General features: G+C 39.2%; 2 protein-coding genes and 1 pseudogene across 3 annotated transcripts in view; all 3 read left to right on the forward strand.

The window, feature by feature from the left end:
• LOC117246168 (GTPase IMAP family member 7-like) overlaps window positions 1-27,636 on the forward strand; it is a 143,643-nt gene that overhangs the window by 67,327 nt on the left and 48,680 nt on the right. The gene's annotated exons all lie outside the window — the stretch shown is intronic.
• Window positions 7,668-11,905, forward strand: LOC144459900 (GTPase IMAP family member 7-like). The gene is made up of 2 exons (XM_078164707.1): window positions 7,668-7,766; window positions 9,475-11,905. Exons 1-2 carry the CDS (start codon window positions 7,668-7,670, stop codon window positions 10,633-10,635), a joined length of 1,260 nt encoding a protein of 419 aa, XP_078020833.1. The 3' UTR covers window positions 10,636-11,905.
• LOC144459775 (GTPase IMAP family member 7-like) lies at window positions 12,464-27,494 on the forward strand (annotated as a pseudogene). The gene is made up of 2 exons (XR_013488573.1): window positions 12,464-12,530; window positions 25,203-27,494. The product of XR_013488573.1 is annotated as a GTPase IMAP family member 7-like (transcript).

The following is a 27,636-nucleotide window of genomic DNA, read 5'->3' on the forward strand; positions in this document are numbered from 1 at the left end:
GTGAGGACAGGAGTACAGTCATTTCTGCTTTTGGAACAGCAGCAAACTTGATGATGTCACCACCTCCGCTCGCCTCGGCTGTTGTACTGTGTTGTAGGTCTATACGTGTATTTAGAATAAAACTATATAAACACAGCCCAGCCCTGCGTCATTGTAAGAAATTAATGTGTATATGTTTTTAACGTTTCAACATATATTACTGACATACAAAAATACATAAATAGCCAAAATATTTTCATGAAATGTCTTATAAAACCTTTTCCCCGCAGCTGGCTTTTGATCATATTTAATCTATATCCAATTCCCGCAACTAGCTTCAGATCATGTGTAATCAAAAGTCAGGTGCGGGGGGGAAAGTTTGTGGAGAGTTGGTGGTTATTGTAAGCATGAGCACTGGCGAGTTAAATCAATAATTGACATGGATCGGAGAAGGTGTCTTTGTGCAGTTATTGCAGCAGGATTGCTGTACCTGCAGGCTGAGGAGGAGGCTGCCCAGCTGAGGAGGCAGATCCAAGAAAGACAGCGGAGACTGAGGCGGAGGATGAGGATGAGACGTGCTATGCTTGCATGTCTATTATTTGGTATTTACCCAGGAAAAGTAGTAATATCACAACAAAGAACAAAAACTCAGTCACAAGTAAAAGTGCTGCAAATCTGACTTGAGTAAAAGTATCGTCAGCAAAATGTAGGCCTGCTTAAAGTTAAAAGTTAAAAGTACTCATTATGCAGAGTGACCCAATTTAATCATACATGAATATGTATTGAGTATTAATTGATCAATTTACGCGTAGGCTACATGTAAGCAGCATTTAAATGTTGTCATGGTAGAACTAATTTTAACACCTTTCACTGGTGTACTAGTCTAATCTATAACAACACACAGCAACTTGTAAATATGAAACTTACAACATATAAAACAAACTATCTGAAAAGTAACTATGGCTATCAAATAAATGTAGTTTGAGCAGAATGTACAGTATTTCCCTCTAAGTAAATGGAAATACCCAAAGTACAAGAACATCAAATTTTAAGTACAGTAGCTACTTGAGTAAATATACTTAGTTATTGTCCATCACTGCATTTGTCTCATCATTATGCATTCTGTCTACATTTTTATGTAGACTTGACTGTTAACTTGGTACACCTAGAAAAAAATAATTAATCTTTAAATACAATAAATGAATTACAATAAATTCTTAAATTAAAATCATTATTGAATGGTAAAAACACATAAATAAGCAAAAGAACACAAAGAACAACAATTAAATGAACAATGTTACAACATTTAATAATATATCTTATATACTGAGACTGAATATTGCCCATTAGACATTCCCCAAACGAATTACATTTCATATTTAACCACTACAGAGATATCAGCGATGAATTTAAAAGGACTACCCGAGAGAGGCTGCTCTCAGTGGGGCAGCCTGAGCGCTCATACACACATGTTTATTATCTATGAGCGCTGACACCGCTGTCATCTAGCGGGACCTCAGTCACATTCAAGTGGGCTCTATATTAATACATCGACCACGGGTTTGAAGTTTAAACTATGCATGAAAACACTGCATTCCGTGACAAAACAACAGTCACATATCGGCTTTCCCTCACTCGCCATTTCCGATGATTGTTGCGAAATGCATGCTGGGATACCTGGCTGTCTGAAGTCCACACAAGTCTGCTCCAATGCATCCCTGGTAAAAGGGGCATGGTGGGAACACATCTGGGCATTTGGACTGAACTTTGCTAGATGTGAACTTTGAATTGTAACAGTACTTGGGCTGTGACTGATGACGTGTCACAAGTCCACAAGAACACAAGTCCGCACAAGAACGCACATTGAGAAATGGCTGTTGAGTGATCTTGTGGAAAAAGTGTGGAGGCCGCTGCCATGTCACTGATAATAAATACTGTAAGAACAACCAACAGGATGAATACAGGAGCAACAAGTACCAGGTGGAGGAGCTGCTCAAGACAATAGATGGGATAACTGAAGCAAACAAAGGAAGGTGTTAGACCAATGAGAGGCTCCAAGTAGTACAGGAAATAATTGAACAAAAGAAGATGTGCATGAGAAAGTCATCGGGAAACATGTCAGAAGACGAGATCACATGGCAGGCTAAAGACAGGGCATATAAGGAGATCTGGATCAGACTGGCAGGTGTTGCAACAGGTGCAGTGTCAGGAGCTTTGTTTGGTGTAGTAGTGACGGTTGGAGTAGTTGTCTTAGCTTTAAAGGAACTAGTGCCTGTGGCCAAAACAGTTGTACTAGCAGCAAAAGGAGCAGCAGCAGGAGCAGCTGGTGTAGGAGGAACAGCAGCAGCAGGAGGAGCAGGAGGAGCAGGGGGAGCAGGAGCAGCTGGAATAACATTAATCTCAATTGCAGGGGTATCTGCTGCAGTGGGAGCAGCAGTGGGAGGTTATAAAGGATATAATGCAGCTGAGGGAGCAGACACGCCATGGGACGCAGCAAAAATGTCAGCAGCTGCTGTCACGGGGGGAGCCTTCTCTATCATAGATGGAGTGAGAGATTGTTTGAATGTTTTCAGCAAACCACCAGATTCAAAGTTAAAAGAGAGTCAAAACCTACAGTGAGCTGTGACTCCTGAAGATGGGGAGGAGAATTTTTCATTAAAGTCATGTCTCCCTGCAGATCACATGAAAATCTTTTGTATTTCCTCAAATAAAGTTTTTAGTAAACAAGTAACTATTTCATTGTGGGCATGTGATAGCTTGTCCTGATTTGTGTCCATGTAGGATCCCATCTCTCATAGCAACAACAGTAGTGCAAGTGACCTGACCCAGAGCGATAGATAAGAACAGAGTGGCGACACTCCCATAGGACTCCGTTGTAAAACATGGCGGACAGAACTTCCGGGTTATGGAGCCCTCTATAGTTCCAAACATTCCTCCCGTGGAGTCGGACCCCGTTTATTTCAATGGCCGCATGACGAGAAACTCCTGAGGTAAGGTGATGAAATATCGACCAATTTTAAGTCATTACGTGAGTTTATTATATCGGAGGTCCTTTATTATGTAGATATCGATTATTTTTGTATGTAATGTAATTATGGTTTTTTTTTGAGTCAGGAATTATGATTGGTTTTCAGCCATTGCCTCCTAGTTCGTTAGCTCGACGTCGCCAGCTGTGTAGGTTTAGCACCGTTTAGCACCTAACATTTGTGGTGTTTTTGTTTGATTAATGAATCACAGACAAATCACATATAGTTGGGATGATTACTAAGGGGTTTTATTTAGATTTTATCATCCGAACCTGACGGTGTTAGCTAAGGGTAACATTAATCGGATGTGTTAAGTTAGCTTTTATTAGTTTTCTGAACTGTTCCATAAGAAGATAATGTAGGACAGGCGCACATACTTCTGCCTGAGCCTTTATCAAATACCTAACGTTACGTACGGTGTATTCTTTTAATGTTTACATAAGAGTGTTATTATCTCATAATTTAATTCCTGTTTATATGTATGCCGTGGGATGACAGACTAAAATAGGACTACTACTTCACTACTACTACTACTTCTGTCAGCATTTAAGGCATATATTATGTTTAACTTGGAACTATGTCACAGTCACACTATAGAGGCTAGACAGCTTAAAAATGCTATTTCAGCTTGTCTTTGAATGTTACATTCATAAACTTAATCGTACAAGAGCAAAACATTGCACAGTGGTTTAAACACTACGGGAGTATATCACAACACCTGTTGTGATATACTCCCGTAGTGTATCACAACACCTGTTGCCACTGAATTAATATTATTTACCTCTGATTTAAAAATATTACGTTTATATGGAACGTTGAGTTTAATTATTTTAAATTGTGTCTTTTAGGTGATCCTGAAAGAGCCCTGTGAAGTTTCTGCTGTCAAAAGACTCCACAAGTGAGGTAGCTAAAAATTACATGAGCAGCAAATTATTTTGTGGCTGTTCTTTTTCTTAGTTGTGTATGTGTGTCATGTTTTCTTCTTGCAGGGTTTGCTGTTCCTAAAGCTATGCCTTTTCCAGCTCCAGGGATGGGAACAAAGTGACCACCCTTTGCTGAGTCATTTTTTTTAAATTGTACTTCTTTCTTAATCCCAAATTTATTCTATTTTGTTGTGCAAGAGCCCTCTCTGCTCTCTTTCTTAGGAGTGTCTCCATCCTAAGTTGCTTCCTTCAGTCCTCCACACTCACCCTGTCATGACTGGCCCCTAGCACACTGGTCCCTGGATCACCTTCCCCTGTAGAAGTGGCTTCTTCAGTGGCAGCCCCTGACTGACTGGCCCCTGGAAGTCCGCTGACCTCTCCTTCATCCTCTATCTGCAGACTGCCTCCTGGTACTTCCCTATCATTTTCAGATTCTGCCTCAATTTCTCCCTCATTCTCTGTAATAATAACAATGTGTTGTTGCAGTTAATATGCATTTATGGTGCCTTTACATTAGCACCTACTTTCGTCTCCTGTTTAAGGGTACGCGACACTCCAATTAAACAAAACTGTATCTTTATGTGAAACAAATCATCTGCCACACTCCTGGACTAACAACATGTACATAAAGTTTATTTTTTTTAGCAATAGATGACGATGCCTGTAGATTATCCATGACATTGCCCGGTTCACTCTGCAATGGATATGGAAATAGGATCCAGCCAATCTGGCCATAACATTATGTGTAAATGGAGATACTGTATGGAGTGTTCATGTTTATGTTGTTTTAAGTGTGGAATGACGTGTATTTTTTCCCCCACTGCAAATCAATTTCCTTGTAATAAAGCCAACTTACTTTTACACCAGATACGCCTCTTTTTTAAATTGTTCCTGTTCAGGGAAGTCAGAGTGGGTCAAACACTACACTGATCAAATATTAAAGGTTTAAGGGTCCCTCCTGCCCCTTAGCAGGAGGTTGCATTGTCAGGCACTTTTAAGAGTAATCTTAGTCAAGTCAAGTCAAATTTATTTGTATAGCACATTTCATATGACAAGCATAGCTCAATGTGCTTAAAACAAACACAACATACATATAAAAACAAACACATAACAGCAAGGAGATTACACAGTACAAGAGCATGTAAAAACCTGATAACAACAAAAACACAAAACAATGGTAATGGTACAGCTGGTTAAAACCACACACACACACACACACACATCTAGTTAAAAGCTTGTGAAAAAAGATGTGTTTTTTTAAAGCTTTTGGACCAACGAGAAGAATTTCCATTTTATCATCATTGAGTTGTAAGTTTTTTGTCATCCAGTGCCTAACCTCATTAATGCACTGGATGAGATCTTAGTACCAGGTACTACAGTAGTGTTACTGTTTTTACAGAATATGTGCTCATATTCTCTGTAAGCGTGTAAAAGGAGCTTGTGTTCCACTAGCGTGAGATAAGTTGCTCTTTGTTTATCTGGTGTTGCTATGGTGAATCGGGGCATACAAAGGATAACATACTCAGAGTTTATTCAACCAATTCAGATCAGCTGTTCTAGAACTGGATACTCAGTTTCCCATATTCAGAGTTCATTGTTAGACTGAGAGTTTATAATGCTGACTGTTGCTATTCCTCAACCAGGCATCTCAGACCATCATTGGGTCCTTCACTAAAGATGTGAATGGCAGATGAGATAAGAATAATAACAATAAGAATAACTTTATTCAATTGTCTGTCAGCTCATTTATTATTTGCAAAAGAATTAAAAAGTGTGATGGCTGTAGATACGTAATATCTTCTGTATCTCTCTGTCCTGCCTCGAAGAGAGAGGAGCCGTCCACCGCTGTTTTGTTTTTTTGTTCCATCAAGGTGTTATGGAGTGGATGAACTGGGTTATTCATGATGGCCTTGAACATCTTCAGTGTGCATCTCTCCACCAGCTCTCCAGTGTGTCCAACCACAGCTTGAAGAGTTGTGTACATAGTTGTGCCTGCAGTAAATCTCATATGGCTTTTTTAAACATTTCATAGCCCCACCTTTGTTCTGCTGTCCTAATGCTGGAATATGATCTCTGTTAAATAAAATTGTTCTTCCTTAATGTCAAATTTATCATTTTCTGTGATGTAAGAGCCTTCATACATTGTCTTTTAATTTTTTCTTGTTCTCACAGACACACAATTGCTCTTATTGTCACAGTCATCATTTAAATACATAAAATGTTTAACAGAAAACCATCATTTATCATCATTGTCCAATGTCAGGGAGTATTCACAAATAGCCTACATTAATCCCATGTAGCTATATAAGAGATGCATTGCACCAGATTACAGTTTAGTTGCTAATTTATCTGTAGTCCATGAAGCTAACACAAAGCTCCCCCCCCCAAAAAAAAAACACACAGAAAAACTTGTCTAATTACGCTTTTAGTTGTCATCCAGCCACTCAATACACATAACTGACATTGGTGTATACACAGTAATTCAATAAGAGTTGTATATGTACCTTTGTACGGTTTATTTTAATATTTACCTTTCAAAAGCGAGCTCACTGCTGTCTGTCCCATAGAAGAACATGTCAACGGAGGCTGTGTATAGAACTATTGAGGCTTACATGTACGTGACCGCTCTGGCGGCGACATCAAAGGCTGTCACCACTCTGTTCTTATCTATCGCTCTGACCTGACCTTGACCAAATTTGTGTATGTGTAAGCAAAAGGAAGTGAATGTTAACATTTTATAAAAAGCAAATCTGCTATCTACAGTCTGATTTGGTTCCTACAACAGATAGAAAACAATTGGGTGTCTGGGTCGAGATAATCTTGGCTAAATAACAACAACTAGCATTTTATGTAATGGAAACCCTTTTTTGAATGTCTATGTACAGAAAGGCTTGTAGGGGTGTCACATATTTGGCTTTCTTGTGAGTGAACCCTCAAATGTGCAAACCTGAGTTCTGAGTTTCATTTATTCTAATTTATTCCACAACACAAGCTGCTTGAGTACAGTTAGGTACTTTGTTTGGGCTATGATGATTTTTTTCATCATGGATATTAAGCTGTCTACCAAGGCCTGCAAATGCATTTCAAAAATGACTCACATGTTTTTCTGTGTTTCCACAATCAGATAATGCCCTCAGGTGAGGCATACAAAATGGATGTGCTTGGAAACGCCTATACAGGTATTTTAATTGTCTGCCACGAATCAGAAAGTAAAACTAACAGCAAATGTCTCTCTCACACTCTGGCAGCCTTCACACTCAGACCGATTGTCACTAAACAGCAACTTTACTTTTGACAACATAATGGGTAAGTTTATTTCTTTCAGTTATTTCTGTCAGGACTGAACACTGTATATTGCGTTGTGAGATGCAGAGCTTTTCATAATAGCTTTGTTCAATTTAAATCATCATTTCCAGCATGCAGTTGCTACATTTAGATGGCTGCCATAGATCACAGCCTGCGCTTTACAGTGTTATTTTGTTGTATGAATGAGGTACTAATAACTGTAGGTACAGTGGAAGATAAGACTTTGGGGAACAAGGGAGTAATTACCATTTTAGAGGAAAGGAGAAAGAAATTATTTTTGCAAATACTGGCTAAATCTGTGGTGAAGTGGAAGCTGATGAGGAAGGTGTACTACTAAGTAGATTGGTAGGTTTCCAAGGTGGAAATGGGTATACTCTCCTAAATATTGCCATGGCTTTTTGGCTACCAGAGCTAAAAGCAGTGTTAGGGCAGAATGCCGCTGCTAAGGACAGTGGCCTGGAGGAGCAAGAAACACCAGCTCAGGGGAAAAAGGAAGCAATGTGCGTTGTTTATTGTTGAGCTCAAAAATGAAGTGAGACTCTACGTAGATTAAGTGTGCGGAAATCTTTTTCTACCAATTTTTTTCTGACCCCACCAGATGGCGCTCTTGGTTTAAAGATAAAGGCTGAAGGGCTGGCAATGAAGTGTGCTTTCAAACCTTTGTTGAACAGACAGCGCCATCTGGTGGCTTCAGAAAATAAAGACAGTGTTTCATGAGGCCTCATTTAGCCATCACTAGTTTTAAGCACCGTGCCAAGACTGAGCCGGGTCTTGTGGTAGTTATTCTACATTACCTTTTTATCAGAATAAAAACATCTTGTGTTTGTTTTGCGTTCCAGGACGTCAGCTGTCTCACATAAATACACACATTTACAAAAACACAAAACAACACATAAATACAAAATAACATCTAACCAAACAACAAAATCCATGCCGATGGCACACCTGCAGACTTTAATCAGACTTTTTATGAATCTTTTAAAACTCTGTTGCTTAAAGCCTTCAGTTATTCATATGGGGAAAGAAAACTCACAGAAACTCAACAGGAAGGTTTGATATAACTGTAGTTAAACAAGATTCATGTGGAAGGTATAAGGACCTGCTTATATTAATATAACTAATTATATTACAGTGTATAATAGAAAGTGTAAATAGATTGAAAAGGTATTATCAAATATAATTCATCCAAATCCACAAGGTAGTCACATCAGTGATAACATCAGACATATATTTATTTCATTCTTTTAGCTGATTTTAAATAAAGCATTTGATAAAGTATGCTTGGGTTTTATTTATACAGTTTAAGAATATAAGTATCATTTTTATAATATATTAGAATATTTAAATTTTCAAATTCAACCACATGTTGCTTACCTTCCCAGTTGAAGAACCTTTTCATTTATTTCCAGACCGCCACCCAACTATGATAAATGTACTGTGCTACAAAGTGGAACTCAAATAACTCCAATGGAAACCTGTCTGCAGTGATGACATAGTATAAAGAGCAAGAAAGTGCATGCAGGGAGGGAGGGGTGGTGGATGGGTCAAACAAACAAGAGACTTTGACTCAGGAGACCAGTGTTCATGTCCCATGTAAAATGTTGAGATTTTTTAGCTTGGTTACGTTGTGAATGTCACGTGACGAACATCACGACAAAGTCGCTAACTAACTTAAGATACACAACAAAGGCTCTTATTTTAAGCCACACCATGATTTGTTTTCTAAACATAACCAACTAGTTTTGTGGCCTGTGTCATGTGAACACAGACGTTTATTTTGAAAAGACTGCCTGTAATGAGCAGAAATTGGCACGCTGTCCCTTAGCTTTAAAAACAGATGCTAGAGGGGTACCCCGAGTGTCATAGGTTAAAGCACAGGGCCACTGACTAAACTGCCATATTTAATGAGTGGGACAATTTGAGTCAAGATAAAAGCTGGAATTAGAAATAACATAGATGATTGAGTAGTCTACAGCTGTCATTTTATCTGTCTGTCTTTCATCTGTGCCAAATAAACATTAAGGTTTGGGTAAATGTAAGTATGAGTCTGGAGTCTGTGCCAGATACCCAATATTAAAGGACTCTGATCGGGGTCATGTTGGTTTCTTTTTATGTATTGACACCACTCTTAATTCTCTTATAATGATAATTCCGTTGTTTTGTGAGTAACTTATTTTTGACCAATGACAATTTTAGATAAGTTAATGTGTATCTTCTTATATATGTGAAACAACCAAAAGATAAATATACAATGTATTGATGGACATTATTCTCTTTCTGTGTCAGACACAAGGAGAGTTGTCATTCTGGGAAAAACTGGAGCTGGGAAAAGCAGCCTGGCTAACACCATATTTGGAGAGAAACCATTCAAGGTTGATGATAGTGCTAACTCTGGAACAACTGCATGTCAAGCAGAAACCAAATCTGTCAATGGAAGAAACATCACTTTGATCGACACTCCTGGTTTCTTTGTCACAGAGAAATCTGAGGAGGAGCTGAACCATGAGATACTGAGGTGTATCACAGAGTGCGCTCCTGGGCCTCATGCTTTTCTCATTGTACTTAAAGTGGAGAAATTCACAAAGCAGGAGCAGGCTGTCATCAACAAAATACACCAATACTTCTCTGAAGAGGTCTTCAAATATGCAACAGTTGTCTTCACTTGTGGTGACCAACTCAAGGGACAGACAATTGAGGAATTTGTCCGTCAGAATACGTCATTGAGTGATCTGGTGAAGAAGTGCGGAGGCCGCTGCCACGTCATTGATAATGAATACTGGAAGAACAACCAACAGGATGAATACAGGAGCAACAAGTACCAGGTGAAGGAGCTGCTCAAGACAATAGATGAATTAACTGAAGCAAACAAAGGAAGGTGTTACACCAATGAGATGCTCCAAGTAGTACAGGAAATAATTGAACAAAAGAAGATGCACATTAGAAAGTCATCAGGAAACATGTCAGAGGAAGAGATCACACGGCAGGCTAAAGACAGGGCATTTAAGGAGATCTGGATCAGACTGGCAGGTGTTGCAACAGGTGTATTGTTAGGAGCTTTGTTTGGTGTAGTAGCGATGGTTTTAGTTGTTGTCAGCGCTTTAAAGGAACTAGTGCCTGCAGCCAAAACAGTCATAGCAGGAGGAGCAGCAGGAGCAGGGGGACTAGGAGCAACTGGAATAACATTCATCTCAGCTGCTGCAGTGGGAGCAGCAGTGGGAGGTTATAAAGGATATCATGCAGCTGAGGGAGCAGACACGCCATGGGAAGCAGCAAAGATGACAGCAGCTGCTCTCAAGGAGGGAGCCCAGTCTATCATATCGACCATAGATGGAGTGAGAGATCGTTTGAATGTTTCAAGCAAACCAACATATTCAAAGTTAAAAGAGAGTGAAGAGCTGTGACTCCTGAAGACAGGGAGGAGAATATATCATTAAAGTCATGTCTCCCTGTAGATCACATGAAAATCTTTTTAACCCATCGTTAACCTTTGAGCTGAAGTATGTTTATTCATATGTGATATGTCACAGGTTTTATCTTGTCTGTGCTTCAAGCGCTTTTTCCTGTTTCACAATCTATCTTTGTGCCTCCACACCAGTGAAAGGAATTATGATTTCAGGTTGTCTGTCCTTCCATCCATCCGTCTGTCCGTCCCTCCCATTCTTGATAACGTGGCATCTCAAAAGAATGCCAAATTTGGCACCAATGTCCACTTGGACACAACCATGACCTGATTAAATGTTTGTGGTCACTGGTCAAAGGCCAAGGTCAGTGTAACCTTGCATCGGCCTCAATCTCATGAACACGACTCCTCTCGAACGCCTGGATGGAATGTTTTTGAATTTGGCAAAAATATCCACTTAGACTGAAGAATTTGGTGGTTGAAGGTCAAAGGTCAAAGTCAGTGTGACCTCACAAAACACATTTTGGTTATAACTCAAGAATTCCTACACTAACTATATGACACAAATGTCTAATAGGATAAAATGATGAATTGAAGACATTGTATATACAAAAGGTCAAAGGTCAGCTTCACTGTGACATCATAATGTTCTGTATAAAACAGTGTGTTGCCCGGGGGAAGATGTTTGTGAAGCACCGGTGTTTTCACAGATGTGGACGTGATCCAAACTGCATTGTAAATATTTGGATTTGCACCTTATTTTTATTGTATATGATATTTTTTCACTGTTTCTTACTTTGTATTGTAACTGCTGCACAGCAAGTTGCAATTTTATCTTAACCACAGACTCTGTGTTTGATGTGTTGTTAAGTGCATATACTATAAACCAGTGGGACTCAACTCATGGCCCATGGGCCACATTTGGCCCACGACAGGGTGCCAGGTGGTCGACCAACCACTTACTAGTTCACAATGGAAAAAAACTGATTCAAATTGTATTTTTTTGTGCTTTGAATCTAAATTAGCTGCCAGAGTGCAAAAAAGCATCAAAATAGAGCTTGTTTTCTGAAGTAAGGGCTACGTCCCAAATGTCTTCAAATCCTAAAAAACACCCCCACGTACAGCAAACGTCAAGGGGTTGAAAACAGGCAACTCATTTGTTATATTTACTGATAAATATTTAAATGTTTCTTTATTAACTGGTTGTCATTTTGCAAAAGTTGCCACTGAGCACGGCAAGTTGAGTATCCCTGCTGTAAACTGAAGCTAAAAACCACAAATATAAAATTGTTGTAACATATTTTATGTCTGAGATCTTTTAAAAATGTTGTAATCAAATCAATGTACTCATTGTTCACTGTTCCCTGTTGCAAAAAGCTAACCAGCAAATATCATTTAATCTATGTACAACATCATTTTGTTAGAATAGCTGTGATTGTTAGTGGATTAAAATGTATGACCAAGATAAATATGAACAATAAACTCAAACTTGTGAAAAAAAATTGATTTGAGCAAAAAGTTTTTACTTGGTAAAGTTAGTTAGTCGTGGTGGAAGAAGAAGAAGTAGAAGTTGCAATAGAAGTAGTAGTGGTAGTAGTATTTTATTATATTAATTTTTTCCCTCCCCCTTGAGAGTGACAGAGGCCCACACGTTGATGGATTTTGAGCTTTCACAATGACACAATCATTTAATCTAAAACGTGACTAAATGCCGCACGTGCATGAAAACATGTTCAGTATGCTTTTTATTGGACTCTATTGTGAAACACGTCAGAGAGGGGAACTAGTGACAGAGAAGTCAGAGAAGATATAACAAACATATTCACAAACGCTCTTGCAGTCGTGTGACCCTGACTTATTGTTGCACCTGTTATTTCATTATTGACAACATGGGTGGTAAGTTAATTTCTTTCAATTATTTCTGTCAGGACTCAAAACTGCACACTGAAATATGAATAATAGCTATTTGTTTTAAATATATTTTACAGTGCACAGGTGCTATTAGTAGATGGTTTCTACAGATCTTGTTTTCTTCCTTTTTTTTCTCATATTGTTGAACAGTGACAGATTTTCTTCAGAATCAGAATCACTTTATGCTCCAAATGTACAATGTACAGAGACATTTGACTTAAAGTGTCGTGAAACAAGGAGTTAAAGGGGTTACACTAATGTAGAGGATGATGATGACAGTTATTGAATAGAAGACAATATTCAGATCCTTCACTAAAATTGAAATTCCTTTCAGAAATGAGTCACAAATGGAAGTTTAGTGCCTAGTTGACCTTACAACACGGCCTGGAGACGCCACAGAGAAGGACTTAGGAGAAGTTCAGAACCCACACCTTAATTTTACCCACACGCTGTAGTTAGTAGTTTAATTAACCTTTCACTTATAAAGACTTTTGATCTTGTGATTTGTCTTTGTATAAATGTCTGCTCACTGTACACCAGGAAAAAGAACTTTGTAGCAGCCTTCAGTTTATGAGACAACATTAATTAATTAGGCAATTGGCTATCGACCTGTTTATTTTGATGGGCGGTGCTCTGAGGTTAAATTCTGTCATTTAATGGAGTAATAAAAATGCTGCATAATGATACATTATCGCATATAGCACAGTCCATGGTCGGGGTTATACTGTCCTATACAGTGTGTGTGTGTGTTTGTGTCAATCAATGAGGATTTTTATTGTAACTGAACTCATGTGTATCTTCTTACACCTGCAGACAGCTAAAAGACTATTACTGATGAGTATTACGTTACTTCTTATGGTTATCATCATTGTTCATTACTCTACAACATATGGCATTCTGGGAAATCTTACTTTGGCTAAATTATCCTTCAAATGATCATATTAAATACTGAAATCAAATCAGTATTGTCTGCTGTAAAATGTAGCAGCCAGGTATGTAGCCTCCTGTGTGAGAGGGCGAGTCACCTGCATCAACCACTGGCCAATAACATCTCAGCAGAATATCCTGTGTCATCTGTATCTGAGGAAGACTTGCTGAGAGTTTTGACTGTTTCACCCACGTTACCTCTCTGGTAAATACTGAGCTGTAGACTGAAGATCGTCTTCCACCTTGCACCTTATAAATTCAAAGTCTTACAGAGGACTTTAAACTGAATGTCTCGTCCTACTGGCTGATCTTTAAAGATGAACTTTGAATTTATATAAACATATCTTCTTATATATGTGAAACAACCAAAAGATACACTGCCTGGCCAAAAAAAAAGTCGCCTCCTGGATTTAACTAAGCAAATAGGTACGAGCCTCCTATTGGATAATTACTGCATGGGCGATTATCTTTCAGCTGGCAACAAGTTATTTAACCCCAACTGGTGCAATGAGTTGCTTCTCATTTCCTAAACAACCATGTCGAAAGACACATCCCGTGGTCGTGGAAAAGATGTTAGTCTGTTTGAGAAGGGTCAAATCATTGGCATGCATCAAGCAGAGAAAACATCTAAGGAGATTGCAGAAACTACTAAAATTGGGTTAAGAACTGTCCAACGCATTATTAAAAACTGGAAGGATAGTGGGGACCCATCGTCTTCGAGGAAGAAATGTGGCCGGAAAAAAATCCTCAATGATCGTGATCGGCGATCACTTAAACGTTTGGTGAGATCAAATCGAAGAAAAACAACAGTAGAACTCAGGGCTATGTTTAATAGTGAAAGTAAGAGCATTTCCACACGCACAATGTGAAGGGAACTCAAGGGATTGGGACTGAACAGCTGTGTAGCCTTAAGAAAACCACTAATCAGTCAGGCTAACCGGAAAAAAAGGCTTCAATTTGCTAGGGAGCATAAAGATTGGACTCTGGAGCAATGGAAGAAGGTCATGTGGTCTGATGAGTCCAGATTTACCCTGTTCCAGAGTGATGGGCGCATCAGGGTAAGAAGAGAGGCAGATGAAGTGATGCACCCATCATGCCTAGTGCCTACTGTACAAGCCTGTGGGGGCAGTGTTATGATCTGGGGTTGCTGCAGTTGGTCAGGTCTAGGTTCAGCAACAGTATGTGCTCAAAGAATGAGGTCAGCTGACTACCTGAATATACTGAATGACCAGGTTATTCCATCAATAGGTTTTTTCTTCCCTGATGGCACGGGCATATTCCAAGATGACAATGCCAGGATTCATCGGGCTCAAATTGTGAAAGACTGGTTGAGGGAGCATGAGACATCATTTTCACACATGGATTGGCCACCACAGAGTCCAGACCTTAACCCTATTGAGAATCTTTGGGATGTGCTGGAGAAGGCTTTGCGCAGCGGTCAGACTCTACCATCATCAATGCAAGATCTTGGTGAAAAATTAATGCAACACTGGATGGAAATAAATCTTGTGACATTGCAGAAGCTTATCGAAACAATGCCACAGCGAATGCGTGCCGTAATCAAAGCTAAAGGCGGTCCAACGAAATATTCGAGTGTATGACCTTTTTTTTTGGTGGTGACTTTTTTTTTGGCCAGGCAGTGTAAATGTACATTATTGTCTTTCAGTGTCAGACACAAGGAGACTTGTCATTCTGGGAAAAACTGGAGCTGGGAAAAGCAGCCTGGCTAACACCATACTTCGAGAGAAACCATTCAAGGTTGATGATACTTCCAACTCTGGAACAACTGCATGTCAAGCAGAAACCAGATCTGTCAATGGAAGAAACATCACTTTGGTCGACACTCCTGGTTTCTTCGACACAAAGAGATCTGAGGAGAATTTGAAGCGTGAGATACTGAGGTGTATCACAGAGTGCACTCCTGGGCCTCATGCTTTTCTCGCTGTATTTAAAGTGGCGAAATTCACAGAGCAGGAGCAGGCTGTCATCAACGAAATACACCCGTACTTCTCTGAAGAGGTCTTCAAATACGCAACAATCGTCTTCACTCTTGGTGAGCAGCTCAAGGGACAGACAATTGAGGAATTTGTCCACAGGAATAAGTCATTAGCCATTTCTCAGTACTCAAGTTCAGCAGTTCGGACTTGTGGACTTGGCAAGTTCAGACTTGGTAAGTTCACGCGAGAGTCCTGACTTCCCAAGAACGTGAGGACAGGAGTACAGTCATTTCTGCTTTTGGAACAGCAGCAAACTTGATGATGTCACCACCTCCGCTCGCCTCGGCTGTTGTACTGTGTTGTAGGTCTATACGTGTATTTAGAATAAAACTATATAAACACAGCCCAGCCCTGCGTCATTGTAAGAAATTAATGTGTATATGTTTTTAACGTTTCAACATATATTACTGACATACAAAAATACATAAATAGCCAAAATATTTTCATGAAATGTCTTATAAAACCTTTTCCCCGCAGCTGGCTTTTGATCATATTTAATCTATATCCAATTCCCGCAACTAGCTTCAGATCATGTGTAATCAAAAGTCAGGTGCGGGGGGGAAAAGTTTGTGGAGAGTTGGTGGTTATTGTAAGCATGAGCACTGGCGAGTTAAATCAATAATTGACATGGATCGGAGAAGGCGTCTTTGTGCAGTTATTGCAGCAGGATTGCTGTACCTGCAGGCTGAGGAGGAGGCTGCCCAGCTGAGGAGGCAGATCCAAGAAAGACAGCGGAGACTGAGGCAGAGGATGAGGATGAGACGTGCTATGCTTGCATGTCTATTATTTGGTATTTACCCAGGAAAAGTAGTAATATCACAACAAAGAACAAAAACTCAGTCACAAGTAAAAGTGCTGCAAATCTGACTTGAGTAAAAGTATATGGGTATTGTCAGCAAAATGTAGGCCTACTTAAAATGAAAAGTTAAAAGTACTCATTATGCAGAGTGACCCAATTTAATCATACATGAATATGTATTGAGTATTAATTGATCAATTTACGCATAGGCTACATGTAAGCAGCATTTAAATGTTGTCATGGTAGAACTAATTTTAACACCTTTCACTGGTGTACTAGTCTAATCTATAACAACACACAGCAACTTGTAAATATGAAACTTACAACATATAAAACAAACTATCTGAAAAGTAACTATAGCTATCAAATAAATGTAGTTTGAGCAGAATGTACAGTATTTCCCTCTAAGTAAATGGAAATACCCAAAGTACAAGAACATCAAATTTTAAGTACAGTAGCTACTTGAGTAAATATACTTAGTTATTGTCCATCACTGCATTTGTCTCATCATTATGCATTCTGTCTACATTTTTATGTAGACTTGACTGTTAACTTGGTACACCTAGAAAAAAATAATTAATCTTTAAATACAATAAATGAATTATAATAAATTCTTAAATTAAAATCATTATTGAATGGTAAAAACACATAAATAAGCAAAAGAACACAAAGAACAACAATTAAATGAACAATGTTACAACATTTAATAATATATCTTATATACTGAGACTGAATATTGCCCATTAGACATTCCCCAAACGAATTACATTTCATATTTAACCACTACAGAGATATCAGCGATGAATTTAAAAGGACTACCCGAGAGAGGCTGCTCTCAGTGGGGCAGCCTGAGCGCTCATACACACATGTTTATTATCTATGAGCGCTGACACCGCTGTCATCTAGCGGGACCTCAGTCACATTCAAGTGGGCTCTATATTAATACATCGACCACAGGTTTGAAGTTTAAACTATGCATGAAAACACTGCATTCCGTGACAAAACAACAGTCACATATCGGCTTTCCCTCACTCGCCATTTCCGATGATTGTTGCGAAATGCATGCTGGGATACCTGGCTGTTTGAAGTCCACACAAGTCTGCTCCAATGCATCCCTGGTAAAAGGGGCATGGTGGGAACACATCTGGGCATTTGGACTGAACTTTGCTAGATGTGAACTTTGAATTGGAACAGTACTTGGGCTGTGACTGATGACGTGTCACAAGTCCACAAGAACACAAGTCCGCACAAGAACGCACATTGAGAAATGGCTGTTGAGTGATCTTGTGGAAAAAGTGTGGAGGCCGCTGCCATGTCACTGATAATAAATACTGTAAGAACAACCAACAGGATGAATACAGGAGCAACAAGTACCAGGTGGAGGAGCTGCTCAAGACAATAGATGGGATAACTGAAGCAAACAAAGGAAGGTGTTAGACCAATGAGAGGCTCCAAGTAGTACAGGAAATAATTGAACAAAAGAAGATGTGCATGAGAAAGTCATCGGGAAACATGTCAGAAGACGAGATCACATGGCAGGCTAAAGACAGGGCATATAAGGAGATCTGGATCAGACTGGCAGGTGTTGCAACAGGTGCAGTGTCAGGAGCTTTGTTTGGTGTAGTAGTGACGGTTGGAGTAGTTGTCTTAGCTTTAAAGGAACTAGTGCCTGTGGCCAAAACAGTTGTACTAGCAGCAAAAGGAGCAGCAGCAGGAGCAGCTGGTGTAGGAGGAACAGCAGCAGCAGGAGGAGCAGGAGGAGCAGGGGGAGCAGGAGCAGCTGGAATAACATTAATCTCAATTGCAGGGGTATCTGCTGCAGTGGGAGCAGCAGTGGGAGGTTATAAAGGATATAATGCAGCTGAGGGAGCAGACACGCCATGGGACGCAGCAAAAATGTCAGCAGCTGCTGTCACGGGGGGAGCCTTCTCTATCATAGATGGAGTGAGAGATTGTTTGAATGTTTTCAGCAAACCACCAGATTCAAAGTTAAAAGAGAGTCAAAACCTACAGTGAGCTGTGACTCCTGAAGATGGGGAGGAGAATTTTTCATTAAAGTCATGTCTCCCTGCAGATCACATGAAAATCTTTTGTATTTCCTCAAATAAAGTTTTTAGTAAACAAGTAACTATTTCATTGTGGGCATGTGATAGCTTGTCCTGATTTGTGTCCATGTAGGATCCCATCTCTCATAGCAACAACAGTAGTGCAAGTGACCTGACCCAGAGCGATAGATAAGAACAGAGTGGCGACACTCCCATAGGACTCCGTTGTAAAACATGGCGGACAGAACTTCCGGGTTATGGAGCCCTCTATAGTTCCAAACATTCCTCCCGTGGAGTCGGACCCCGTTTATTTCAATGGCCGCATGACGAGAAACTCCTGAGGTAAGGTGATGAAATATCGACCAATTTTAAGTCATTACGTGAGTTTATTATATCGGAGGTCCTTTATTATGTAGATATCGATTATTTTTGTATGTAATGTAATTATGGTTTTTTTTTGAGTCAGGAATTATGATTGGTTTTCAGCCATTGCCTCCTAGTTCGTTAGCTCGACGTCGCCAGCTGTGTAGGTTTAGCACCGTTTAGCACCTAACATTTGTGGTGTTTTTGTTTGATTAATGAATCACAGACAAATCACATATAGTTGGGATGATTACTAAGGGGTTTTATTTAGATTTTATCATCCGAACCTGACGGTGTTAGCTAAGGGTAACATTAATCGGATGTGTTAAGTTAGCTTTTATTAGTTTTCTGAACTGTTCCATAAGAAGATAATGTAGGACAGGCGCACATACTTCTGCCTGAGCCTTTATCAAATACCTAACGTTACGTACGGTGTATTCTTTTAATGTTTACATAAGAGTGTTATTATCTCATAATTTAATTCCTGTTTATATGTATGCCGTGGGATGACAGACTAAAATAGGACTACTACTTCACTACTACTACTACTTCTGTCAGCATTTAAGGCATATATTATGTTTAACTTGGAACTATGTCACAGTCACACTATAGAGGCTAGACAGCTTAAAAATGCTATTTCAGCTTGTCTTTGAATGTTACATTCATAAACTTAATCGTACAAGAGCAAAACATTGCACAGTGGTTTAAACACTACGGGAGTATATCACAACACCTGTTGTGATATACTCCCGTAGTGTATCACAACACCTGTTGCCACTGAATTAATATTATTTACCTCTGATTTAAAAATATTACATGTTTATATGGAACGTTGAGTTTAATTATTTTAAATTGTGTCTTTTAGGTGATCCTGAAAGAGCCCTGTGAAGTTTCTGCTGTCAAAAGACTCCACAAGTGAGGTAGCTAAAAATTACATGAGCAGCAAATTATTTTGTGGCTGTTCTTTTTCTTAGTTGTGTATGTGTGTCATGTTTTCTTCTTGCAGGGTTTGCTGTTCCTAAAGCTATGCCTTTTCCAGCTCCAGGGATGGGAACAAAGTGACCACCCTTTGCTGAGTCATTTTTTTTAAATTGTACTTCTTTCTTAATCCCAAATTTATTCTATTTTGTTGTGCAAGAGCCCTCTCTGCTCTCTTTCTTAGGAGTGTCTCCATCCTAAGTTGCTTCCTTCAGTCCTCCACACTCACCCTGTCATGACTGGCCCCTAGCACACTGGTCCCTGGATCACCTTCCCCTGTAGAAGTGGCTTCTTCAGTGGCAGCCCCTGACTGACTGGCCCCTGGAAGTCCGCTGACCTCTCCTTCATCCTCTATCTGCAGACTGCCTCCTGGTACTTCCCTATCATTTTCAGATTCTGCCTCAATTTCTCCCTCATTCTCTGTAATAATAACAATGTGTTGTTGCAGTTAATATGCATTTATGGTGCCTTTACATTAGCACCTACTTTCGTCTCCTGTTTAAGGGTACGCGACACTCCAATTAAACAAAACTGTATCTTTATGTGAAACAAATCATCTGCCACACTCCTGGACTAACAACATGTACATAAAGTTTATTTTTTTTAGCAATAGATGACGATGCCTGTAGATTATCCATGACATTGCCCGGTTCACTCTGCAATGGATATGGAAATAGGATCCAGCCAATCTGGCCATAACATTATGTGTAAATGGAGATACTGTATGGAGTGTTCATGTTTATGTTGTTTTAAGTGTGGAATGACGTGTATTTTTTCCCCCACTGCAAATCAATTTCCTTGTAATAAAGCCAACTTACTTTTACACCAGATACGCCTCTTTTTTAAATTGTTCCTGTTCAGGGAAGTCAGAGTGGGTCAAACACTACACTGATCAAATATTAAAGGTTTAAGGGTCCCTCCTGCCCCTTAGCAGGAGGTTGCATTGTCAGGCACTTTTAAGAGTAATCTTAGTCAAGTCAAGTCAAATTTATTTGTATAGCACATTTCATATGACAAGCATAGCTCAATGTGCTTAAAACAAACACAACATACATATAAAAACAAACACATAACAGCAAGGAGATTACACAGTACAAGAGCATGTAAAAACCTGATAACAACAAAAACACAAAACAATGGTAATGGTACAGCTGGTTAAAACCACACACACACACACACACACATCTAGTTAAAAGCTTGTGAAAAAAGATGTGTTTTTTTAAAGCTTTTGGACCAACGAGAAGAATTTCCATTTTATCATCATTGAGTTGTAAGTTTTTTGTCATCCAGTGCCTAACCTCATTAATGCACTGGATGAGATCTTAGTACCAGGTACTACAGTAGTGTTACTGTTTTTACAGAATATGTGCTCATATTCTCTGTAAGCGTGTAAAAGGAGCTTGTGTTCCACTAGCGTGAGATAAGTTGCTCTTTGTTTATCTGGTGTTGCTATGGTGAATCGGGGCATACAAAGGATAACATACTCAGAGTTTATAAAACCAATTCAGATCAGCTGTTCTAGAACTGGATACTCAGTTTCCCATATTCAGAGTTCATTGTTAGACTGAGAGTTTATAATGCTGACTGTTGCTATTCCTCAACCAGGCATCTCAGACCATCATTGGGTCCTTCACTAAAGATGTGAATGGCAGATGAGATAAGAATAATAACAATAAGAATAACTTTATTCAATTGTCTGTCAGCTCATTTATTATTTGCAAAAGAATTAAAAAGTGTGATGGCTGTAGATACGTAATATCTTCTGTATCTCTCTGTCCTGCCTCGAAGAGAGAGGAGCCGTCCACCGCTGTTTTGTTTTTTTGTTCCATCAAGGTGTTATGGAGTGGATGAACTGGGTTATTCATGATGGCCTTGAACATCTTCAGTGTGCATCTCTCCACCAGCTCTCCAGTGTGTCCAACCACAGCTTGAAGAGTTGTGTACATAGTTGTGCCTGCAGTAAATCTCATATGGCTTTTTTAAACATTTCATAGCCCCACCTTTGTTTTGCTGTCCTAATGCTGGAATATGATCTCTGTTAAATAAAATTGTTCTTCCTTAATGTCAAATTTATCATTTTCTGTGATGTAAGAGCCTTCATACATTGTCTTTTAATTTTTTCTTGTTCTCACAGACACACAATTGCTCTTATTGTCACAGTCATCATTTAAATACATAAAATGTTTAACAGAAAACCATCATTTATCATCATTGTCCAATGTCAGGGAGTATTCACAAATAGCCTACATTAATCCCATGTAGCTATATAAGAGATGCATTGCACCAGATTACAGTTTAGTTGCTAATTTATCTGTAGTCCATGAAGCTAACACAAAGCTCCCCCCCCCAAAAAAAAAACACACAGAAAAACTTGTCTAATTACGCTTTTAGTTGTCATCCAGCCACTCAATACACATAACTGACATTGGTGTATACACAGTAATTCAATAAGAGTTGTATATGTACCTTTGTACGGTTTATTTTAATATTTACCTTTCAAAAGCGAGCTCACTGCTGTCTGTCCCATAGAAGAACATGTCAACGGAGGCTGTGTATAGAACTATTGAGGCTTACATGTACGTGACCGCTCTGGCGGCGACATCAAAGGCTGTCACCACTCTGTTCTTATCTATCGCTCTGACCTGACCTTGACCAAATTTGTGTATGTGTAAGCAAAAGGAAGTGAATGTTAACATTTTATAAAAAGCAAATCTGCTATCTACAGTCTGATTTGGTTCCTACAACAGATAGAAAACAATTGGGTGTCTGGGTCGAGATAATCTTGGCTAAATAACAACAACTAGCATTTTATGTAATGGAAACCCTTTTTTGAATGTCTATGTACAGAAAGGCTTGTAGGGGTGTCACATATTTGGCTTTCTTGTGAGTGAACCCTCAAATGTGCAAACCTGAGTTCTGAGTTTCATTTATTCTAATTTATTCCACAACACAAGCTGCTTGAGTACAGTTAGGTACTTTGTTTGGGCTATGATGATTTTTTTCATCATGGATATTAAGCTGTCTACCAAGGCCTGCAAATGCATTTCAAAAATGACTCACATGTTTTTCTGTGTTTCCACAATCAGATAATGCCCTCAGGTGAGGCATACAAAATGGATGTGCTTGGAAACGCCTATACAGGTATTTTAATTGTCTGCCACGAATCAGAAAGTAAAACTAACAGCAAATGTCTCTCTCACACTCTGGCAGCCTTCACACTCAGACCGATTGTCACTAAACAGCAACTTTACTTTTGACAACATAATGGGTAAGTTTATTTCTTTCAGTTATTTCTGTCAGGACTGAACACTGTATATTGCGTTGTGAGATGCAGAGCTTTTCATAATAGCTTTGTTCAATTTAAATCATCATTTCCAGCATGCAGTTGCTACATTTAGATGGCTGCCATAGATCACAGCCTGCGCTTTACAGTGTTATTTTGTTGTATGAATGAGGTACTAATAACTGTAGGTACAGTGGAAGATAAGACTTTGGGGAACAAGGGAGTAATTACCATTTTAGAGGAAAGGAGAAAGAAATTATTTTTGCAAATACTGGCTAAATCTGTGGTGAAGTGGAAGCTGATGAGGAAGGTGTACTACTAAGTAGATTGGTAGGTTTCCAAGGTGGAAATGGGTATACTCTCCTAAATATTGCCATGGCTTTTTGGCTACCAGAGCTAAAAGCAGTGTTAGGGCAGAATGCCGCTGCTAAGGACAGTGGCCTGGAGGAGCAAGAAACACCAGCTCAGGGGAAAAAGGAAGCAATGTGCGTTGTTTATTGTTGAGCTCAAAAATGAAGTGAGACTCTACGTAGATTAAGTGTGCGGAAATCTTTTTCTACCAATTTTTTTCTGACCCCACCAGATGGCGCTCTTGGTTTAAAGATAAAGGCTGAAGGGCTGGCAATGAAGTGTGCTTTCAAACCTTTGTTGAACAGACAGCGCCATCTGGTGGCTTCAGAAAATAAAGACAGTGTTTCATGAGGCCTCATTTAGCCATCACTAGTTTTAAGCACCGTGCCAAGACTGAGCCGGGTCTTGTGGTAGTTATTCTACATTACCTTTTTATCAGAATAAAAACATCTTGTGTTTGTTTTGCGTTCCAGGACGTCAGCTGTCTCACATAAATACACACATTTACAAAAACACAAAACAACACATAAATACAAAATAACATCTAACCAAACAACAAAATCCATGCCGATGGCACACCTGTAGACTTTAATCAGACTTTTTATGAATCTCTTAAAACTCTGTTGCTTAATGCCTTCAGTTATTCATATGGGGAAAGAAAACTCACAGAAACTCAACAGGAAGGTTTGATATAACTGTAGTTAAACAAGATTCATGTGGAAGGTATAAGGACCTACCTGTATTAATATAACTAATTATATTACAGTGTATAATAGAAAGTGTAAATAGATTGAAAAGGTATTATCAAATATAATTCATCCAAATCCACAAGGTAGTCACATCAGTGATAACATCAGACATATATTTATTTAATTCTTTTAGCTGATTTTAAATAAAGCATTTGATAAAGTATGCTTGGGTTTTATTTATACAGTTTTAGAATATAAGTATCATTTTTATAATATATTAGAATATTTAAATTTTCAAATTCAACCAAATGTTGCTTACCTTCCCAGTTGAAGAACCTTTTCATTTATTTCCAGACCGCCACCCAACTATGATAAATGTGCTGTGCTACAAAGTGGAACTCAAATAACTCCAATGGAAACCTGTCTGCAGTGATGACACAGTATAAAGAGCAAGAAAGTGCATGCAGGGAGGGAGGGGTGGTGGATGGGTCAAACAAACAAGAGACTTTGACTCAGGAGACCAGTGTTCACGTCCCATGTAAAATGTAGAGATTTTTTAGCTTGGTTACGTTGTGAATGTCACGTGACGAACATCACGACAAAGTCACTAACTAACTTAAGATACACAACAAAGGCTCTTATTTTAAGCCACACCATTATTTGTTTTCTAAACATAACCAACTAGTTTTGTGGCCTGTGTCATGTGAACACAGATGTTTATTTTGAAAAGACTGCCTGTAATGAGCAGAAATTGGCACGCTGTCCCTTAGCTTTAAAAACAGATGCTAGAGGGGTACCGCGAGTGTCATAGGTTAAAGCACAAGGCCACTGACTAAGCTGCCATATTTAATGGGTGGGACAATTTGAGTCAAAATAAAGGCTGGAATTAGAAATAACATAGATGATTGAGTAGTCTACAGCTGTCATTTTATCTGTCTGTCTTTCATCTGTGCCAAATAAACATTAAGGTTTGGGTAAATGTAAGTATGAGTCTGGAGTCTGTGCCAGATACCCAATATTAAAGGACTCTGATCGGGGTCATGTTGGTTTCTTTTTATGTATTGACACCACTCTTAATTCTCTTATAATGATAATTCCGTTGTTTTGTGAGTAACTTATTTTTGACCAATGACAATTTTAGATAAGTTAATGTGTATCTTCTTATATATGTGAAACAACCAAAAGATAAATGTACAATGTATTGATGGACATTATTCTCTTTCAGTGTCAGACACAAGGAGAGTTGTCATTCTGGGGAAAACTGGAGCTGGGAAAAGCAGCCTGGCTAACACCATACTTGGAGAGAAACCATTCAAGGTTGATGATACTGCTAACTCTGGAACAACTGCATGTCAAGCAGAAACCAAATCTGTCAATGGAAGAAACATCACTTTGATCGACACTCCTGGTTTTTTTGACACAGAGAAATCTGAGGAGGAGCTGAAGCGTGAGATGTGCTTTTCTCCTTGTACTTAAAGTGGAGAAATTCACCAAGCAGGAGCAGGCTGTCATCAACAAAATACACCAATACTTCTCTGAAGAAGTCTTCAAATATGCAACAGTTGTCTTCACTTATGGTGACCAGCTCAAGGGACAGACAATTGAGGAATTTGTCCATCAGAATAAGTCATTGAGTGATCTAGTGAATAAGTGAGGAGGCCGCTGCCATGTCATTGACAATGAATACTGGAAAGACAACCCAAAGGATGAATACAGGAGCAACAAGTACCAGGTGGAGAAACTACTTAACACAATAGTTGAGATAACAAAAGCAAACAATGGAGGCTGCTACACCAATGAGATGCTCCAAGTAGTACAGGAAATAACTGAAGAAAAGAAAAAGCACATTAGAAAGTCATCAGGAAACATGTCAGAGGAAGAAAACACACGGCAGGCTAAAGACAGGGCATTTAAGGAGATCTGGATCAGACTGGCAGGTGTTGGAACAGGTGCAGTGTTAGGAGCTATATTTGGTGTAGTAGTGATGGGTGAAGTAGTTGACTTAGCTTTAAAAAAAATATTGCCTGTGGCCAAAACTTTACAAGCAGCAAAAGAAGCAGCAGCAGCTGCTGGTGCAGGAGAAACAGCAGCAGGACCAGTAGCAGCAGCAACAAGAGCAGCAGTAGAAGGGGGACGAAGAGCAACTAGAAAAACATTGATCTCAATTGCAGGGCTATTTGCTGCACTGGGAGCAGTAGTGGGAGGTTATACGGGATATCATGCAGCTGAGGGAGCAGACACGCCATGGGAAGCAGCACAGATGACAACAGCTGCTGTCAAGAGGGGAGCCTGGTCTATTGTATCGACCATAGATGGAGTGGTAGCTTATTTTAATGTTTTCAGCAAACCACCAGATTCAAAGTAAAAAGGGAGTTAAAACCTATAATGAGCTGTGACTCCTGAAGACAGGGAGGAGAATTTATCAATAAAGTCGTGCCTGTGGATATTCTCATTTATCCAGGTCATAGTTTTCTCAAGGCAATTGAATCGAACGCAACTGGACTTAGTTTTGTCTTAGAAGTCGTTTCACCTCTTATCCAGGAGGCTTCATCAGTTCATGCTGATATCAGTAAAGTCTGGTCTCCCGGTTGATCACGTGAAAATCTTGTTTTAACCCATCGTTAACCTTTGAGCTGAAGTATGTTTACTTATGTCACAGGTTTTATCTTGTCTGAGCTTCAAGCACCTTTTCCTGTTTCACAATCTATCTTTGTGCCTCCACACCAGTGATAGGCCAGAGGCATTATGATTTCAGGTTGTCTGTCCTTCCATCCATCCATCTGTTTGTCCCTCCCATTCTTGCTAATGTAGTATCTCAAAAGAATGCCAAATTTGGCACCAATGTCCACTTGGACACAACCATGACCTGATTAAATGTTTGTGGTCACTGGTCAAAGGCCAAAGTCAATGTAACCTTGCATCAGCCTCAATCTCATGAGCACGACTCCTCTCGAACGCCTGGATGAAATTTTTTTGAATTTGGCAAAAATATCCACTTAGACTGAGGAATTAGGTGGTCGAAGGTCAAAGGTCAAAGTCAGTTAACTGCCAGAGTGCAAAAAAGCATCAAAATAGAGCTTGTTTTCTAAGGTCAGGGCTACATCCCAAATGTCCTCAAGTCCTAAAAAACACCCCCGCGTACAGTAAACGTCAGGGGGTTGAAAACAGGCAACTCATTTATTTTATTTATTGATGAATATTTCAATGTTTCTTTATTAACTGGTTGTCATTTTGCAAAAGTTGCCCCTGAGCACGGCAAGTTGAGTATCCCTGCTGTAAACTGAAGCTACAAACCACAAATATAAAATTGTTTTAATATATTTTATGTCTGAGATCTTTTAAAAATGTTGTAATCAAATCAATGTACTCATTGTTCACTGTTCTCTGTTGCAAAAGCTAATCAGCAAATATCATTTAATCTATGTACAACATCACTTTGTTCAAATAGCTGTGATTGTTAGTGGATTAAAATGTATGACCAAGATAAATATGAACAATCAATAAACTCAAACTTGTGAAAAAATTTGATTTGATTTACTTGGTAAAGTAACCCACACACTCTCACACAGCTCACTAGATGTCCCTCGATCACAAAATATCTCCTTCTGGTGTCCAAGAGCCAAAGACTTCTGTTTAATCTTAATCAGTGCAAATCATCT

Source organism: Epinephelus lanceolatus, chromosome 22, assembly GCF_041903045.1.
Source record: "Epinephelus lanceolatus isolate andai-2023 chromosome 22, ASM4190304v1, whole genome shotgun sequence".
NCBI classification, from domain to species: Eukaryota; Metazoa; Chordata; class Actinopteri; order Perciformes; family Serranidae; genus Epinephelus; species Epinephelus lanceolatus.